This window comes from Salvia hispanica, chromosome 1 (genome assembly GCF_029641045.1).
Source record: "Salvia hispanica isolate PSC_SH4W2 chromosome 1, Shi_PSC_v1, whole genome shotgun sequence".
NCBI lineage: Eukaryota > Viridiplantae > Streptophyta > Magnoliopsida > Lamiales > Lamiaceae > Salvia > Salvia hispanica.
In genome coordinates, this window is record NC_142692.1 from 63,150,127 (window position 1) to 63,170,370 (window position 20,244).

The 20,244-nt window shown below is 37.4% G+C and overlaps 3 protein-coding genes across 4 annotated transcripts; 1 reads left to right on the forward strand and 2 right to left on the reverse strand.

Moving 5' to 3' along the window:
- The first annotated feature begins 1,859 nt into the window (after positions 1-1,859).
- On the forward strand, positions 1,860-8,806 carry LOC125221810 (phragmoplastin DRP1C). The gene is made up of 16 exons (XM_048124073.2): positions 1,860-2,093; positions 2,166-2,229; positions 2,974-3,078; positions 3,778-3,879; positions 4,362-4,412; positions 4,530-4,591; positions 4,903-4,993; positions 5,112-5,176; positions 5,308-5,502; positions 5,595-5,714; positions 5,801-5,871; positions 6,904-7,129; positions 7,826-7,876; positions 7,952-8,195; positions 8,327-8,466; positions 8,545-8,806. The coding sequence occupies exons 1-16, from the start codon at positions 1,962-1,964 to the stop codon at positions 8,668-8,670; spliced, it is 1,845 nt and encodes a 614-aa protein (XP_047980030.1). The 5' UTR covers positions 1,860-1,961; the 3' UTR covers positions 8,671-8,806.
- LOC125221809 (adagio protein 3-like) lies at positions 8,796-11,424 on the reverse strand. 2 transcript variants are annotated; one of them, XM_048124072.2, is made up of 2 exons: positions 11,135-11,424; positions 8,796-10,558 (listed from the first exon to the last, which is right to left on the reverse strand). In XM_048124072.2, the coding sequence occupies exons 1-2, from the start codon at positions 11,398-11,400 to the stop codon at positions 8,947-8,949; spliced, it is 1,878 nt and encodes a 625-aa protein (XP_047980029.1). In that variant the 5' UTR covers positions 11,401-11,424; the 3' UTR covers positions 8,796-8,946. The 2 variants fall into 2 exon arrangements, with proteins under 2 accessions (XP_047980029.1, XP_088925317.1); XM_089069191.1 differs by having other exon boundaries at positions 11,124-11,276.
- Positions 11,425-15,679: 4,255 nt separating this feature from the next.
- On the reverse strand, positions 15,680-16,450 carry LOC125223857 (uncharacterized). Its single transcript, XM_048127161.2, has 2 exons — positions 16,054-16,450; positions 15,680-15,923 (listed from the first exon to the last, which is right to left on the reverse strand). The coding sequence occupies exons 1-2, from the start codon at positions 16,372-16,374 to the stop codon at positions 15,741-15,743; spliced, it is 504 nt and encodes a 167-aa protein (XP_047983118.1). The 5' UTR covers positions 16,375-16,450; the 3' UTR covers positions 15,680-15,740.
- Positions 16,451-20,244: the final 3,794 nt, after the last annotated feature.

Genomic DNA, 20,244 nt, shown 5'->3' on the forward strand with positions numbered 1-20,244 from the left:
TCTCATCATTATTAACTAAAACCTTCAATTTTTCACAGTTCGTCATAAAACTACAATAAAATAAGAAACAAAATCAATAATCAATATGTATTAAAATGATCATTAGTGGAACAAAGCATAAGATGTGATCTCAGTAGCATCCAATTTTGAAGAGAGAATTTTTTTAATCAAAATTCGATTTTTTTTTCTCATTGGAACCAATCAAATCCAAATGAAAACAAAAATCATAAGAATTAAAATTTAAAATCAATACTAACTGAATAGAAGGAAGAGATTATTGACATGCAACTGCCTGTTCAATGGAAGGAAATAATTTTACATAATGTATAGGGCATGTATCAACATATGCAAAAACACTGTGTATGATAAATACTCCCTTCGTCCCAGATAATTTGGGACACTTTGACCCGGCACGGGTTTTAAGAAATCTAATGGAAAATGAGTTGAAAAAGTTGGTGGGACGTGTGTCCTACTTTTAAAAAGTATTAGTTTTATAATAAAATGTGAGTAGGAATGAGTTAGTGGAATATGAGGTCCACTACCAAAAATAGTAAAAGTGAAATGAGACAAATTATGTGGAACAACCCGAAATGAAATATTTGGTCGAATTATTTGGGACGGAAGGAGTACTAAACATGCCTTAAGTATATGAATAGGCATGATGCTTTGCACCTCGAATCAAAATTGAAACTTCACAACAGATCTTCTAATTTGAAGTTAAAATAAGTAACTTTAAAGTAGTATGTAGCTTAACCTGATATTCATAAATCATAAGTACCAATAGCTTCATTACTTCCAAGCTAAAAAGCCACCCATTATCACAGTTGATGCTCCTAAAGCCAAAGATTTCACAATGTGCCCCGAGTTTTATATTCCACCATCCGCAATCACTGGCACAGAGCTCTCAGCCGCGATTGATGCAACCTTATAAACTGTTGTTGCCTGAACATAACTGGCAAATACAAATAAATTACTATAGATAATAACCGTCGGATATAACCATTCATTAACTCCCTATTAACTTAAATAACTCTCCACAAATTTTAAATAGCTCCCTACTGATTTAACCGTATCAATAGCAATAAATATTTACTAAAAAATAGTTTTACTTAAATAATACTAATATTTATTTCAAAATGATATTCCCTAAACACCTCCAAAACTCCCCTTTTATATATTGTATACCATTAACTCCCTATCAACTTAAATAACTCTCCACTAACTTTAAATAACTCCCTACTGATTTAACCGTATCAATAGCAATAAATATTTACTAAAAAATAGTTTTATTAAATAATACTAATATTTATTTCAACATGATATTTCCCTAAATACCCCCAAAACTCCCATTTTATATATTGTATAGATTCCTTTTAAGGATCATTGAGCAATGAGCATTGAATATCTCGTTCATCTTCAGATCCCAGTAAGCTATAAAGTTTGTCATCTGATAACCTTTGGACTGATAATTTATTTTTGTGTCTTATTTTATCTCTCTTTTATAAAGAAGCTTCATCATTTAAAACTATTAATTATTTATTAGTTTATTGCAACAAAAAAATTTAATTAGAGACTTAAAGCAATTAATAAAAGAAGGTCTTAACCCATTGTCTGCCAGAAGCCCATCTCCTAAAGCCTCATATTTGTATCTGAGAGATGAAAGCAACTATACAATTTGAACCAAGACTCATTGCAGGTACCGTTGCCAAATACACTGCCCCTGCGGGCATTTATTAGTTTATTATGTTTGAAGCTGGTGAAGTTCATATAATTTTAAATGTTAAAAGTCTAATATTTAAAAATAACATTTAATATATATGTGTGGTAACACACACGTCGCCACGTCCTCGACCGTTTTTCCCGTTTCCCTCTCTTTCTCTCTCAGATTCATTTACGCCATCGCAGATCCGAATCCGATCCCCATTTCTCAACATTCACTCTCATTTTCCACATCTCCAATCATGGCCACAATGGAAAGCTTAATCGGTTTGGTGAACAGAATTCAAAGAGCATGCACTGTTTTAGGCGATCACGGCGGCGAAGGCATGTCTCTCTGGGAAGCCCTACCCTCCGTCGCCGTCGTCGGCGGCCAGGTATTCATCTACCAATACTATTAAATTAACCTCTTTAAATTAGTATATAATGTTTAAATTCACGTAATGTAGAGCTCGGGCAAATCATCGGTCCTTGAGAGCGTCGTCGGGAGAGATTTTCTGCCTCGTGGATCCGGTAGTATATCTATCTAACGCTTTATAGTTTTGTCGATATTTGCTTAACCGATCAGTATTCCTGTTCCTGACATGAAATAACTAATCATAATGCGTGTCGATTAGCCTTTTAATTTGTGGCGCTGAGAGATTGGAAGGTGAATCATTAATGTCAGTCATTGTACTGAACTAAATTTTATCTAGTGTTCATTAGGAAACTAAATTTGTTTCCGTTTGATTGGTAAAAGAATTCAGTGGGAACTGTTTGCACAATGTTTTGATGTATAATTTCTTATTTTAAAATGCCATTGTCAGGATTGCGCCTGATATTGGATCTTTTGTATCAATCTTCAATATCTGGATGGATTGAGCTAAGAACTACTATTGGTTTAACACCTACTGAGCTAAGGATCCTATTGTATTAGAGGACAAATATGCTATGTCATAATGCAAACTGAGAAAGAAAAGAACATTAAGAGATCAAATGTTAGATGACAAGACACATTTATGTTTATACTATTTGTATTTAAGAAGATATTAATTTGTAGTTTGGTTTACCCTCCTTAGCTGACTGCAGCAATGTATCACATGACTTATATTTTCTCATACAGGGTAGAAACTATGTGGTGATTCTGTATTGTATATAACTTTTCATAATTGTTTGTAGAACTCAAATGCAGCTTATGCTATTGGAATATATAGAATTGTTATACAGTTGTATAAGTTGGTCTGCTACTGTTTCATATGTTAAATTCTTGTGATTAAGGCATTGTGACGAGGAGGCCATTGGTGTTACAACTCCATAAAACGGAGGGAGGGACAGAGTATGCAGAGTTTCTACATGCACCAAGAAAGAAATTTGCTGACTTTGGTATGTCCCATTATGGAAAGAAAAAGTTATTTTTTAGTATGTTTAGTTTCCTTATGCCTTTTGTATTGTACAACTCCAATAACTTAGATTCTACATCAGAGTAGAGTCCAAGTTATTTTCCATTCATTTTTTTCTTAGTTTCTCTTCCCTTTTTTTCTCATGGTGGATTCTCTTCTGAGTAGTTTGGAGAGCATTGGTTGAAGGGCAAAAACTTCATGTACAGTAATATCACAGTTACCTTTACAGAAGGAATTAGTTTATGCAATCTTTTCTGTGCATGCTTATAGGCATTTGCAAGCAATACTATAAGAAACCAGGTCCTGGTACTCATGTAGGTCTCTGTATCTAGTGAGATATTTTTTAGTGGGGCAGCTGCTGAGACATAATCAAATACATTACCGCTTTCATACCATACATAGTACTAAGATCAGTTGTTGATGTAAAAGAGTAGGATATGGGAAGTGAGGAAGTGGAGATTCACCTAAGGAATATAAAATATGTAAACAATACCATTTTTTTTGATACACCAGCCATAAGATATGATACTCAGGCAGGTGGATATGATTAGTTTGCATTTTATTGGCTATTACTTATACTTCCTCACCTCTGTTCAGATTTCTCATTTTTAGACTGCATAAATATCTGATATATATTACCTCATGATCTTTATTCACCAATATACATTTTTTGATGGTGCAGCTGCTGTTCGGAAAGAAATAGCCGATGAGACTGATCGCATAACAGGGCAGACCAAACAAATTTCCAATGTTCCTATCCAATTAAGCATTTATTCGCCTAATGGTTTGTCGCTAGTCTTGGCCTCACTACTCTTGCTTAGCTTATAACCTGGATGACTCCCTGATGTTCCAATGGTTTCTCCCATTATACACGGATACTATTTCTTCTGGAAATCTGTTACACCGTGAACCAGGAGGGATAATTTATGTGCTATGCCTATCCTAAATTTGATGCCCACCAGAAACTCATACTTGTACCTTTGGAGAACAGATGCATGTGATTTCTTATGAATTCTCTATGTGATTGCTCATTCTTTGCGCTCATGTATTACATAGACTGCTGAAAGACCTAAGTTTTAAACTGCTTGAGTTATGGATATTTCCTGGTAGAATTGACTAAATCACTGATTTTCTGTGACTGAGATGTATTACACTTAGCAGTTCAGTTATTTTGATGTGTTATTACTGTATATATTCTCTGCCATTCACTCCTTGATCATTATTTTTGTTTTGACATCTGGAGAATCTGTTCTCTTTCTCTTGCAGTTGTAAATTTAACGCTCATTGATCTTCCAGGACTGACAAAGGTAGCTGTAGGTGAGCTCTACACCATCAAATATATACATGTGTGTGTGTGTTTACGTGTAAATCAACATTCGGTTCTCTATTATAGTGATCATATAAACTGAGTGGGACATACTCTTAACTTTTCAGAAGGACAGCCAGAGTCTATTGTTCAAGATATAGAAATGATGGTTCGTTCCTATGTTGAGAAGGTAAAATACTAATCTAACATCCTTACTTTGAGCACAGATATCTAGTAGTAGCTTTTTTTGGTTTATCTTGCTCACTCACATGATTTCTGTTCGGATATGCATATGTAAGTATGTATCATTAGTTTTTCATGTTCTTGACAGAAAGATTAGTAACTCACTTGTGAGAGTACTACTATGAGAACCTAAATTTCTTTCTTCTATATTTGATCAGAGTTTGCACCTTTCTAACTAAAGATATTGAGATACTACTATGAGAACCTAACTTTGATTCCTTCTATATTTCATTTTTTCTTTGAATGTTTATTTTGCAGCCAAATTGCATTATTTTGGCTATCTCTCCTGCCAATCAAGATATCGCAACTTCTGATGCTATAAAGCTTGCAAGAGAAGTTGATCCAACAGGTAGCATTCAATGGTTTATTAGCTCTTCTCTATTTGCTTATCCGTGTGCATGTGGTGTGTCTGAACAATCATTGAGTACAATAACTAAAGGTGAATTTGCTCCTCTTCTGAATTTCAGGTGAACGGACATTTGGAGTGTTGACTAAACTTGATTTAATGGACAAAGGAACCAATGCACTTGACGTAAGGATTTATCTTTCTTATGGCAGAAATAGAACCTTAATTTTCATTATTCAAGAGTTGACAATCTCTACCCATCTTCCAATTCTTGCAACTTTTTTTCTCATTTACTTATTTAATATTTTCTTCCTTAGGTAATTGAAGGCAGATCGTACAGGCTTGTGTATCCCTGGGTGGGCATAGTGAACCGTTCACAAGCTGACATTAACAAGAATGTTGACATGATAGCAGCCCGTCAGAAGGAAAGGGAATATTTTGAGTCCAGCCCAGAGTATGGACATCTGAGTCACAAAATGGGAGCGGAGTATCTTGCAAAACTTTTGTCTCAGGTATGTAAACCCACAATTACCTTGTTCTCTGCTTTTATAAGTGAGTAAAACTTTTTAATAACTATACTTCATTCTCCTTTGGTGCGCATCAGCACTTGGAGAAGGTCATTAGGCAGCGCATTCCCAGCATTATTGCCCTGATAAATAAGACAATCGACGATCTGAATGCTGAATTGGACAGAATAGGCAGGCCCATTGGGGTAGATGGAGGGGTAATACCAAAAAAAAATGATACCAACATGAGCATGAATGCTTTGTTATTCTTAATCTAAAATATTTTATTTACATTGATTTTCAGGCGCAGCTCTACACGATTCTGGAAATGTGCCGTGCTTTTGATCGGATTTTTAAGGAACATCTAGATGGAGGGTAATGTTCATTGTTCATTGTTTTTCTTATGTGTTCAGGGTCTCTTAGAATTATAGCCCTTAGAGTCTTCTAAACTGATTTAGTTCATATGATCAAATGCATTTCACTGAGGTTTTAGTTAATTACTGCATTTCAGTAGATCAAGAGCTCCTCACTAGGGTTTTTATCTCGATGTGATGAGTTGAGTTTCAGGTAGGTGGAAACTATCTAGTTAGAAACTTCAAAAGAAGTGATAGTGTCGCATAATATCTCCTCTCATTTAGTGATATATGATCAAAATAATACTTGGCTTCTTGGAACAAGGATTCAAGTTGTTCATGAGACACGGCTTACATAGTGCTTCATGCATTGGTAGTAGCACTTGGAAAGGTTTATTAGTACTCTAATACTACTATATAATTACAACTTACATGGAGAGTAATGGTCCAGCAACAGAATGAACTTAACTTAAACAAAGAACTGTGCCAAAGTGAAGTGTGTTTCATGGAAGGACACTCGAAGAAACTTTGAGCATAACAAAGGCGTCACATTTGAGACTGTTGAAATTGATGAATGATTACTTGTAGGACCATTATGTGAAATTTTTGTCTGTTATTAGCTTAATTTTGGAATTTGGAGCTCCCATCATTAAGATTGTCTGTATGTATAATTCCTACTTCCTACTTCCAATACAGATGTAAAACCGTGTGAGCACTATGTGAGGAATGGTGCTCTCATGAACAGTAGTTGAATAAATTATTCATTGGTATGGGACATTAAATTCCAAGCAAACTATCTGAGTTCTAAGCATTGATGGACAAATTGTCTTCATTTACAAATTACACTTATACTTTATGAATTTTTAACTGAGAACTGCAGTGTCAGATTAGGAGGTCCTTAGAAGAAAATCAGATATCCGATTAGTGATAATATACAAGATTTCACAGCTCTAAAGATTAGTGTTCATGATCTGCAAGTTTCTGCAGTGCCTTCTTCTGAATCCTTTATTTGGAATACATTGAGATATTCTTTTTAAATTTTTTTCTTTCACAGGAGGCCAGGTGGAGATAAGATATATGGCGTGTTTAATCATCAACTACCAGCTGCCCTGAAGAAACTCCCATTCGATCGACATCTGTCTCAAAGTAATGTTAGGAAAGTAATTTCAGAAGCAGATGGGTATCAGCCTCACCTGATAGCTCCTGAGCAAGGATACAGGAGGCTAATTGAGGGATCACTTGGCTATTTCAAAGGGCCAGCTGATGCTTCAGTTGATGCGGTACCTTCTTTAACCTCTTTATTATACTACTCCTAATAATAAGGTTTGATGATACATGTGTTGATTTTTCCTACTCAAATCAGTTTACATGGACTTCGGCCTGCCACCTCCTCATTGCCTTCTTTGAGGCTTTGAGCCCATATCACTATTTTGGTTTTCAGCAATGAATAATTCACTCTTTGGTGGCCCAATATATCATCTATATGCCTAGATTTACACTTCCGAAATATTTTAGCGATGATTAAGTGCTATTCGGATCCTTTTGCTATGCCTTCATGTACTTGGAGATGGTATACAAAATTTCCTCTCAGATTCGAAATTGACATGGTCATTGTATTTCGGCTATTCTTAACCTTGTTCCTCAAAATATGCAAGCTGGATTTATATACTGTACTATTCTAACTTGACTTATGTTTAGTCTGTGATATTATCAAATCTTTGATGGTTGAATTTGATGCTTTACATTATCGTGTAGATTGAGACCTAAAATTAATCTTTTTAGTAAAAGTGTCATTTATTAATATTTTGCTACTGGATATCATGATGGATTATGCATTCCCTGAAATTTTCACTAATAACTTTTGATGGGAGAATGAATCGCTCTTTACTAAGGAATTATGCATTCCCTGAATTTTCGTATGTGGCAGTATATGCAGAGGTGGTGATCTTAACTCTCAATTGTAATGTTTTTTGTAGGTGCATTTCGTTCTGAAAGAACTAGTGAGAAAATCTATTTCTGAAACAGAGGTAAGCACTTTTAGTTATGACCATTGTTAGCCCAAAGGGTTTCTCTTTCCTAATGTTGAGTAAATGGGCATGTAGGAACTGAAACGATTCCCGTCACTCCAATCTGATATCGCAGCAGCTGCAAATGAAGCACTGGAGAGATTTCGTGACGAAAGCCGTAGGACAGTTTCACGACTAGTGGAAATGGAGTCATCTTATCTGACAGTAGAGTTTTTCAGGAAGCTGGACGCAGAGCCAGAGAAAGGCAATAATAATAATAATAATTCATCATCGGGTCCAAATGCAGACCGCTATACTGACAATCATTTACGTAAAATTGGTACATCTTCCAATCTCTATTTCATGCGATCAAGCTTTCTTGTGTCTATGGGCCTATGGCGATGAGAATCTGAGTAACTTTGCACTTATATACCACGTCTTGAAGTAATTAATGCGAGCAATTGGTAACAGGTACAAATGTGGCCGCATATGTTAATATGGTATGCGATACCATGAAGAATACACTTCCAAAGGCCGTCGTTCATTGCCAAGTTCGAGAGGCTAAGAGATCACTCCTGAATCAATTCTATGCTCAAATTGGAAGGAAGGAGGTATTTGGTCCTAAATTAAGTTCTAACTCTATATACATATTTGAGCAAAAAGTAAGATGATGTATTTAATGTATACAGAAGGAGCAACTGGGCAAGATGTTGGATGAAGATCCATCGCTGATGGCAAAAAGGGAATCCATAGCCAAGAGGCTTCAACTATACAAGGCAGCACGTGATGAAATTGACTCTGTTGCATGGAAATGATGAACATTTTCTTCCCAATATCCCTTAATCTAACCTTTCATTCACCAATTATGTATCTTCCGCTCATTTTTGTACCAGAGAAATGCACTTGAATATGAAGAACGAATAGCATATACAAAAAAATATTCTACGAAAAGGCCAACTAGTATAGTAACATAAAATGAAAAGAGAAGTTAAAATACACGGTATTGACACTGGGTAATACAAGCAGCACACACAAACATATATACGATTTTTAGCTATAATACAAAATACGAAGAAGCTACTGAGTCATGGTCATGGAGAATCCTGCCTCGTAGCTAAGCATAATTCATGCAATTCATTTAGAACCCATTCCTCCCCGTTGTGACCTCCAAGAACCAAAACTCGGGTTCCCCCAACAACGCACGTGCTGTGCCCCCATGCGAACTTTGGTGGCTGCCCCGGTACGTTCAGAGTCCTCCACGATGGTTTTTCTTCAGACGGATCCAACAAAAACAGCTGCGATGGAGAATGAAGGCCTGCTATCGACCCGCCAAATACTATGATCCGTCCACAGGGCATTGTTACAGCGACATGGTCGAGCCTTGGAGGTGGAACCACTGCATTCTGTCCTCCAACATCCGTGCCGCATTCAAGCTGCCTCCACTCTGGCTTCTCCTTCTCCAGATCGATGCTGTATGCGTCCCCTGACCGCAGCTGCAAGTGCCCTGTCTTTGCTAGGCCACCGAACATCAATATCTTTGTCCGTCCATACACAGAGAGGGAGTGGCCTAATCTAGATGATGGGGTCCATGAAGACGGGATCTCTTTCCACATTGGCTTGTCCATGTTCAGATCCAACAGAAACGTGTCGCTCAGGAGTACTCCTGCGTCTGTGCATCCACCTGAGACGACCAACTTAGAGCCCTCTAGTGTGCAAGAACTATGCCAGGATCTAGGCAGTGGAGGAGTTCCGCCAGAGACTTCTTTCCACGTTGGCTGCTTAGCGTCCAAGTCGAGAACAAATACATCATTCAGCAATCCTTGTCTTCCGCAACCACCAAAAACTACCAACCATGAGCCATTCAGGCTTGAGAGCGTATGACCCCAACGCCCTGGAGGAGAACACTTAACACTTACCCTACGCCATTCTGGATTTTTGACATCGAGGTTAAGCACAAACGTGTCATCCATTGGCTGCATATTCACTCCCTCACCTCCAAACAAAACCAGCCTATTACCAACAGCACATGCACTAAAATTGCAACGTGACGGCTCCACTCCACCTCCTACAGTGAACTTCTTCCAAGAAATTGCTTCAAGAGTCGTAAGTTCCCTCGCCAAACGCCCCCATCCTAACTTCTTAGTTATCAACTCCAGTGCACCTGTGACATCTATTCCCCATGCATTTTGACATACCATTTTCCTTACATGTTCATTCTTGGTTAACTGCCGGATCCTTCTGCAGACAGACCCAATCGAAGCAACATCTCTTGGTGTCAATCGTGACAGAATATTTTGAGCTATAACTTCATCAGACAGCTGCAAAAGCGCACATACTTCTTGCTGTTGTTGTTGTTGTTGGCTGTGTAGTGTACCTCCACCCTCTTGAAAGGGTTCCACTAACTTGCTGTCCCTTTGGTGCTGATATGTCTCTTTGAACACAGGATATGATACATTATTTAAGTCTATCTTTGCTTCAGTAAATATCTGAATTCCAATAACATGTGTGACCACACCATCATCGCTGTGAATTGGCATGAGTCTCAGACTGTTGATTAAAGGAGTACCGTCTTTCCTGAAGTTAAGCAGCTCTCCGTGGAATTCAATACCTTCCTCAAGGCATCTTCTCATCTCCGAGACAACCACGGGATCAACCAGCGGATGTCGTCTCTTGGCGCGTGGGTCTCTAAATTGCAGGAAGCGGCTGATGAATACAATGTCAATTTCAGCATAGATTCATAACCTTTGGATCTGAGCATTCAGCAGTTATAAGTGTTTTCACATGATATTTATTTATAACACATAAAACACCTCAAAACAGATACAAACACAGCATAAACTGTATAAATTGTTATGCAATGTTTCAGAGCAACAGATCTTGATACACAAAACAAATCAAACTAATTAACTAATTTCATGAAGCTGAAGTGTTAATTTGTACACAATAAACAATCTCTTGAAATCAAATACTAATGTTTGCACAAACAAACTGTATAAAATAACATTATTAATCTGTGAGCAAAAAGTGAACATAATTCCGTTAGCGAAACCTAAATAAAAGAGAAAATCCATGGAATATCAAAAGGAGAAGCACAGAAAGTGATCCTATTGAATAAAGTAATTCAGGGGAGCAAAATCGAGGAAACTAGATACTACTATTTCTCAAGTAAAACTTTCAATTCGAAACAACATACTCACTTCAATTTCCATTTTAAAAACGCAAAAAAATGTGGAGTCAAACACCTCAACATAGAGGAACAGTTACACACAATTGATTTACCAGTTGCGACCGAGGACTTCGTCGGCGCGAAATCCAGTGGAGAATTCGAAGACGGTGTTGACGTATATGACCGGGAAGTCCGGCTCCATGACATCGGAGACAATGATCGAGGTCGGCGCAAGCTCCGGTGAGTAGAATAGCCGGTCAGCCGGAAAAACATCAGCTCTGGCGTCGTGGTCCATGTAATCGGCTTCGTCGCCCCACTTGAGGCGCTTCCGAAACATGCGGTCGCGTTCCTTCTCTTCCTCGCTATCTTCCATTATCATTCCTCTCTCTCTGTGTCTCTCTCTGTGAGTAAAATTGAATATATATTCGATTGGGCAAGAACAAGTAATATAGTTATTGGTGACTTGATACATAGCACTCCTTTGGGCCTTTAATTACCAAAATGCACTCTACACTTGAAAAATGGATTTATTTTCCTTTAGTTACAGATAAAATACTAATAAAGCAAATTTAAACTAGATATAAGTCAACTCGATTTTTATTTTTTTTTCTGCAAGACAAATTGAAGAATAACTAGTGCTCTCGAATTAACAGATTGTCTCTGAAGATGAAATGACTAGCATAAAAACACCTCAAATCTGCTATAAAAATAAATATATTGATGAAGATTTGAAATTGTAATACAAAAATAAAATGAAATGGTTGATACAATGGTGAAAATGAATTAAATAATAGTAAAAAAAGAGAAATGTGCAACATGGGCGTATTAGCAGAAACAGTTAAATACTACTCTATATGGAAACTTAAAATACTTTATATCCAAAGACAAATCTCTTATTCTAGCTCATAATGTTGAATTTCATCATTTTGTGTGTTTCAGTTTAAAGCAAGAATCATGAAAAAAAAATTATATACACTTCACAATTTTATTGGTAACAATGAATTAAATTGATGCTACAATTATGTGTGGAGAAACCATAATTTGTTAGGATTGGTGAGAATGACTACTTTGGTTATTAGGTGGAGCGTAGAGGGGTAAATAAGTAATTTAGGGGGGCCGAAGATGGAGAGTGGATGGAACTAGGTTGGGATATTTGTCATGTGATTGGTGGGAAAAATATCAAAAATATCTCAATGAGATCGTCCACGTCACCCAAGATATTTTGGTTCTTTAAAATCTAAATGAAAGTGGATTGAGGGGTTGGAAATACCCTATTATCTTTAGTTATTTATTGGGATCATAGTAGCATCTAATTTTATCCTTCTAATAGTTAATGTATGTGGGTAACAAGTAACAACTAATATTTCTATTTCCTATTGTAAGAGTATGCAAATTTTGTACATCTCGTTAATAATTATGATATGCTTATTTATAATTCGCAAGACTATTTAAATAACTACTTATATATTTATATATTGTAGTATTATGATGAGGTTCTACACTCCACATGCTGTGTTTGTGTAGAAACACGATCCATTTTGAATGTGAACCAAAAAAACACATTTACTTGTGTATTTTGAAACATTAAATTAAATCGCATGCTCATTATGATAGAAACCGCATATTATACGTCGCATTTACTTGGTAGATAAACAAAAAAAAACATTTATTCTTTGTGTATTATGTGCAAATGAGGGAACTGCATTTTCTTCAAAAAAGAATTTGAATTTTAAATGGACTTTCTGCGTCTGGACACTTTGATATATATCTGGAGTTTCAAAATATAACAATATGTTTAGACATAAATGTGAACCTTCAATATAAAAATATTTTTGAACTATGAAGTGTTCCTACTCTAATTTGCTGGGATTCAAATTAGTTTGAATGTTGGAGGTTGAGGTGTGTGTAATTTGAAATTTGAAAAAAAAAAAAGAACTTCAGGATAATAGTAGTTGGTTGACTTATCTATTGCTAAGTGAATTTCGAACACGTACACCTCACAATTTTCATTAGTGGACCTAATGAATTCGAACAATTGCTAATACAATGCTTCAAGCGAGATACCATATGCAGTTTTGTGACAAAAATACCTCAAATTTTGGGTGAGCTGGAAATCACATATCCACAGATAATAATATATTCAATATTAAAAGTGTAAAATCCGTATATCCTTGTAGGGATGTCAATCGGGCTAACTTATTCAAGTCAACCCACTAGGATTGTCGAGCTATTTGAGTGTGAGCTTATACGAGTTATGAATCTTTCGGGTCATAAATTTTCAACCCTAACCCACTAGATTTTGGGCTAATCCATCGGCTATTCGGGCCTCAAAACTTTCAAAAATAATCTCTTGTATCAAAATTTTCCTTTAAAAAATGATTTTAAATTTAGATATTTTTTATTTTTAGTTTTAGAATCATATAAAATATTCAAATTTTCATAATTTTCTTCAATAATAGTTAGAGAGAAGCCTTTCATCTCGATCAACTATACATAAACAAAGATAAATCAAAATTAAATCAATCAATTTGAATTAAAGCTCGTGTTCGTGTTATTATTTTGGTATTGTTCATAATTAATTCTTTATGAAAATTAAAAATCATATCTTACATGAACAATTATTAAAATGATAAATATGTTGAATTATTAAAATGATAAATATGTTGAGATTTTTGATGAGTTAGTTTTTAGTTTTGTCTTGAATAATCCTTGCATTAAATTTTGTTTTTAAAAATTCCAAAATTACGGTAAAGTGGACTCGTGAATTTTAGACAGAGGTCCATGTTCCGTTGAACAAATAGTTTCAATTTATAGATTATAGTGATACTTTCGTCTTTCGGTATCGCGAGGGTATACAAAGGGATCATTGAATACAATCCAAATAAGCTTAGAAGAGAGATAAAATTGTGAATTCTAAGCAAGTTGGTTTTGTTATGATTTTATTTTATCTATTTATTATACAGTTGTTATATCTGTGTTCGAGTATAACTCGATCTCTCTTCTAGATTAAATTGATCTTTTATTTAAGTTTTACCTTTTTCTATTAAAGAAAAAATTTCTTTTGCCTATGAATAAGCATTTTTATTGTTTCCATGGAAGCATATAGTATTTGATTCAATGCATTTTTAGTGCCAATCTTTCTTTTGTGTTTCTTCAAATTACAGTGCTAAGAGTGTAAACTGACTTAACGGTTTTCGGCTATTTGGTGTCAGTCTTGATATTGATTTGCTTTTTGAATTGCACCATACTATGGAGTATATGGAACACCCGTTTCCACCCTTTTATCAATAGCATAGAAAATAAAAAACCACATGTAAGCAGAATTAAACACAACGCCTTCTTGAATTACAGTGCTAAGAGTGTGGTTCCAAGGACGGCTCAACACGAAAGAGAGATTAAGATTTGGGCTCCCTGGGATTGAAGATAACTTGTGTGTCTGTTGCAAAGAAGAGCTAGAGACTGTTGATCATGTCATTTTCGAATGCAGGTGTTCTAGTAGGTTGTGGTATTTCTGCTACGGATGTTGGAATTTATCTCTTTGTTTTCCCAGAGACCCGGTCTCGTGCTTCCTCAGCTGGATGGACGCTCCTTTAATCAAATTTGATAAAAAGATGTGGTGCCCCCTCTTCTACGTGACAGCATGGTCCATTTGGTGGCTGAGGAACAAAATTGTTTTCGAGAAGGTTGTCCCAAGTTGGGAAACTGAGAACAAACTCTTGCTGTTGGAGGCTAGGTTCATGGGCTGGTGTCCAGAGTTTCCATTTTTACCAGAACAAATTTATGAAGAGCTGAGCTGGGTTAGAAGATGGACTGACATCAAGCATAAGGCTAAGGTTGCAATCAAAGACCACTAATGAGGTTCGTCTTGCCCTCGGTTTGATGTAATGCTTTGTTGGCCTTGGTTGCTTGGTTGCTTGATGGCTTTTGCTTTTGGTGTGAGCTGTGGTGTGAGCATTGGTCGTTTGATTGTTTTTGCTTTTGGTTTTTTTGTTGGTGCTTAGTTTTTTCGTTGGTCTTAGTAGATTTGTTTTTTTGTTGGGGTGTTATTGTTGAACTTTTGCTCACCATCTTTTGGTTTGAGCCTATTTATATTAAAAAAAAAAAAAAAAAAACACAACGCCTTTTATTAATTAGGAAAATCTTATGATAACTCAATTTTGACATTTAAGTTACTAGTATAAGTTATTGACGTACATGTTTTTTCTTACTTACACACAATATTAAAATTTTATTACTATTATTTAAGCTAACTAATATTTTGCTCAGTGATTACACTTAAATAAAGTCTGTCAACTAAAGCATTTAATTAGTAAGGTTAGTTGATGCTTTAAACTCCAATTTTGCTGGTAAGTTTGTCAACGGATATTTTGTCATCAATCCTCTACTAATCGGTTCAGTTCAATAAACCACCCCTATTGCAAAAAACAATCTATTTCATGTTTTCAACTGCACACCACATAAATGATTTTGTTGATTACAACAGAAACAAATATTATTCGACAATGCTAGGAAATTGGTGATTTTATGTTTGTTTATTTTGTTGAGGCTTAGTACGTATGATTCTTTAGATTATAGTGTTAATTATTAAAAGTAATTATAGTGGAGTAGTATTATTTTATTTGGGAGCAACTCACAAATATTAGAGTTTAGCTATATGGTAATGAAAAAGAGGTGTTGATAAGCATTTAATAAAAACAAAAAAAGAATAGTGGAGGTGTTTCAATTTTGGTGGGGGAGACGTGTTTGAAATTGATGAAAAGGGATGGCTCGCTCAATATACTCAATATTGGATGGATCAAACGGCCCTCTAGCTCTATCTATGCTTTTCACCCATGCCTTTGCTGGCAACACACTTCTTGAAGGATCTGAAGAGGTTCCATAATTCAGACACGACGAAAATCCCTGTTTCAGTTTAATTAATCACCAACCCACAAATAGTATGACTTTAAATTTAATTTAATTTTTACATATATATATATATAAAAATATAAAGGACGGTTAAAATAGTAAGGATAATATAATGTACTCCTACCTTGTAGATGAGAACTTCAACTTGTTCATCGTCCACCATTGCTTGTACCAAAAGAATTTCATCTTTCACCAATTGAGTGTAAGATTCGAGCATCGCTAACTCTTCGTTATACCCATAATCCTCGTCCTCGTTGTCGTCGTCATATATGATTCTTCTCCTTGCACGATGTAGAGTTTCGTTAGCTCGTTTGATTCGGATTTTCAGGGGATTATTGGAGAAGGGAGAGGAGTAGGAGGGGGCTGTTTGGGTGTATGAAAATGGGTTGGGATGAGGGAAGAGTGGTATGGAATTTGAAGTCCATTTACCCAATTGCTTTAACATGGGAATCGATGGAAATGGGATTAGATGTGAAGATGCAGAACGATAAGGTTCAATATGTTTGAGGATTACAATTTTTGAAATTGGGAAAAGATAAGGGATATATATTTTTCTCACCAGTCAGATTTCGCCACAGTAGGCGTGTTTGAGCAACTTTTTATTGACATAAAAATCCTATGCTTTTTGGTTCAAAATATGGGATAATTGCTATTTGAATTCTTAATTTCATCTCAAATTTGTAAGTTGGATTCCGATGAAATATTAACTAAAATTTGTCCAAAAATTCCGATGCCCAAACTTTTATTTCTCACTCTTCTTTTGATTAGAAAAAAAGAGATTTGACCCTCTAGGAATTCCACAAGGGTTAGTACATATTTTCGTATATGATTAGACACTGAAATTCACAATCATAAACGTCCAGTCATATGCCAAAATATCTCCTCAAATTAAAGTGACAAAAGTTAAATTTCGGATGATGTGGATTAGTTTAAGTACAAAAATTGAAAATAAGAATTAGAGCATCCGCAATGGTTAATAGGCCAGCCATTCTCTCCTCTGCCACGTTAGCAACACTAAAAAAACCACCTGCCACGTCAGATTTAGGCCAGCCATAGGCCAGCCGCAATAAAAACAATTCAAAATATACTACATTTACGGAATTAAAATTACGATATACGGAATTAAATTTACGACACATATACGGGAAAAATAATCCATTCCATTAAAAAAAAAGTACAAAGATTTAAAAAAAAAGTACATGATTTTTTTTTAAAAAAAAAGGGCTTCAACACCCGAGCCCCGCCACTCTCTACTCCTCATCGCCGTCGCCGTCGCCGCCGCCGCTGCCGCCACCCGTGGTATCTGAGCCCACGTCGGAACCCCCCAGCCTCCTCGTCGCGATCTCTAAATCAGCACGCATGCTCTCGAGCATCTCGAAAAGAATCCTCTTCTCCGTGGGGTCAGTGGCGTTCTTCCACTCTCGGAAGACCTGTAACATCTGAGCCCGCGTTTGGTTACGCGAATGGAGAGTGTACTCGAGTGGGGCGGCTGGGAGGGCGGAGGACTGGACCTCGCGGGGCGATAGGGGGGGTCCGCCCCTCGCAGCCCGCTGCGCCCGCTTCTGTCCAACCGGGCGGGGGCGACCAGTAAATGAAGGAGGGGATGGAAACTCCTCAGCATCCGGGGGGAGGTCGTGGGATCCGCCGCTGCTGCCGCTGTAGTCGCCGCTATAGTTAAGTCGCTGCTTCTTCGGCCACCCAGCGTCGCACCCCGCCCGGAACTTCTCCGAGCCCTTCAGCAACAAGAAGCACTCCCAGAAGGTGAACTCCTTATACTTCCCCTCCAAGGGGAACTGACTCGCGGCTATCCTCCGGGCGTCGTCCTCAGTCTGCCCACTTTTGAGCTGACGGAGGGCGTTGACGTACAAATTCGCAAAACGGCCCACTGCGGCCCTGATGCGCTCCCACCCCTTCCGGACCTCCTCGTTGCTGAAGTCCTTCCCGTGCGGGCAGTGGTTCTTATAGGCAGCCCTGATCTTCGCCCACATGTTGACGACCCGCTGGTTGTTCGCAACCAGTGGATCGTCGCACACCTCCAACCACCCCTTGGCCACCGCGGCGTACTCATCCTCCGTCCACTTCCTCCGGCCGGTGGTAGTGGGCTGCGATGACTCGCCGACCGCCTTGCCCTTCCCCTTCCCCCTCGTCTTCTTCCTCGGCGCGGCCGGCGTCGCTCGAACGGGAGTATCATCGTCCCCGAGATCGATCCCCATATCATGCAATGACAGAAGGTCATCGCCAGAGAACTGCGTCTCCACCGGGGTCGACGTGTGAGACGAAGCCGTCAAAAAATCAAGCGAGGGCCGATATACCGCGTCCCCTCCCGGTGACCCCTGCACCCCCCCCGGCATCCCGGGATACATGCCGTGCAGCATCCCCCCCTGCCACATCATCCCCATCATCTGCTGCTGCATCTGGGGCATACCCCCCCACCCGGGCGCTGACTGCCCGCCGCTCCCCTGCCCTCCGCCCGGCATCCCCCACGGTATACCCCCCGGCATACCCCCCTGGTTCCCCCCCATCGCCCCCCCCGGCGCACCAGCCATCATCCCCATCATCTGATTCCAAGGGATGTTAAATCCCGGGCCCATCTGCCCCCATCCAGATCCCACGGGTACTGTGGGAGTTTGAGAGCCGCTCGTCGCCGGACTGGACTCGTTGTTGTGATCCATCGCTCGATGATGCTCTTGAACAGAAAGTTAGAGAGAGAGAAAACTCGTTAAAACAAGTGGTGCAAATGAAAATGAAACGAAAATCGCGTTTATATATGATTTAAAAAAAAAAAAAAAAATCGGAAAATACCGCTGGCCGATCGCTAGCCGATCGGGCCTCTGCAATGGCGGCTAGCCGATCGGCCAGCGGATCGGCTAGCGACGAGCGATCGGCCAGCCCACGCCGATGCGCTCGCCGATTTCGCGCTGGCCGGTTGCAATGGTTCGGCTAGCCGATCGGCTAGCGCGATGAATCGGCTAGCCGGTTGCTAGCCGACCATTGCGGATGCTCTTAGACAAAGATCGTGGTTTATATTTTAAGCTGGTAGAACTAGCATCTTATAAATAGTGAATTTGTATGCCACAATCCGCCTTACACAGGATCTATTGACTTTAATAATTAAAGTAGTAAAATAATTGGAAAAAACTTTGTAATCATCGTTGGTACTCTAATTAAGTTTTATTTATCTTTAAAGTAGTAACACTTCTAACTCGACCTATCACGCTCAGTGATACAAATTGACATGGACATGTCCAATTTAATATTGTGTATTTGGTCATCACATCAACCTCTAATATCATGTTAAATTTGTAAAATTGTACTAGTAAGTATCTTATAAAATACACCTCTGCATATGTCACATTATAAATAAAATATTTTTTTAATTGTTTCATTAAAAAAAATAATATCTGTGGAAGCCACATATTTTAATAAAAAGTTGATTAATTAAAAGAGAAAGAGAAATAAATAGATAAAGTGAGGAAGAGGGAAAATTTGGTAAAATATGAGAAATGAAAAAAAAAGAAGATAAAGTATGAGAGAGAAATATTCAATTTTTAAACATTTTACTATTTTTTCTTGACATCATAAAATGACAAAATAAGACTATTTTTCATTATCGTTGGAGTATTATGTTTGATTGATGAGATTGAATCTTATAATTTAATTTTAGATAAATAATCATATGAAAATGAGTCATAGCCAACTCACTCCAACTAAAATAATCTCACAATTTAATTCTAAATAGATAATTATATGATAATAAGTCATAGCAACCGAACATTACATAAACAATATTACAATAAATTTAAAATGATTATATTATCACAACTGTTGGAACCAAAAAATCAATTAATTAGAGAAAAAAAATAGCTAAAATTAGGACAAGAATAATGAAAGAAACCAAGGAGAAGCAAATCCATATCAATCAATATCGTTGTAAACATAGAAAATGAAATCCTTCTATATTTCTATAGTAAACACGCCCTATAAAAGGTGATGAATGTAATAATAGTATAGATTCAAGTCCAATATGATGAATGTAATAATAGTATAGATTCAAGTCCAATACAATGTGGTTGATAAAAAGTTTTACTATCTCCGTCCCACAAAGTTTGTTCTATTTTACCATTTTCGTTCGTCCCATAAAATTTATTCGAATTGGAATCTTTTTAAAAGAAGACATTAAATACATCCCTTAATCTCCTCAATGTGAGACCCTTAAAGCATCATTAACCCATCCTCATTTCAGGTCCCAAGTCCCATCCACATCATTATTCCCCTAAATTTGAGTCTCAGACCATAACTCTTCTAATCCTGCAGG

Coding starts and splice junctions, on each gene's coding strand:
- LOC125221810 (XM_048124073.2), top strand. CDS start 1,962: ATGGCCACAATGGAAAGCTTAATCGGTTTGGTGAACAGAATTCAAAGA. Junction 5,503..5,594: donor TTGCAAAACTTTTGTCTCAG/GTATGTAAACCC, acceptor GGTGCGCATCAG/CACTTGGAGAAGGTCATTAG. Junction 5,872..6,903: donor AAGGAACATCTAGATGGAGG/GTAATGTTCATT, acceptor TTTCTTTCACAG/GAGGCCAGGTGGAGATAAGA.
- LOC125221809 (XM_048124072.2), bottom strand. CDS start 11,400: ATGATAATGGAAGATAGCGAGGAAGAGAAGGAACGCGACCGCATGTTT. Junction 10,559..11,134: donor GAAGTCCTCGGTCGCAACTG/GTAAATCAATTG, acceptor TGTATTCATCAG/CCGCTTCCTGCAATTTAGAG.
- LOC125223857 (XM_048127161.2), bottom strand. CDS start 16,374: ATGTTAAAGCAATTGGGTAAATGGACTTCAAATTCCATACCACTCTTC. Junction 15,924..16,053: donor TTGAAGTTCTCATCTACAAG/GTAGGAGTACAT, acceptor AAACTGAAACAG/GGATTTTCGTCGTGTCTGAA.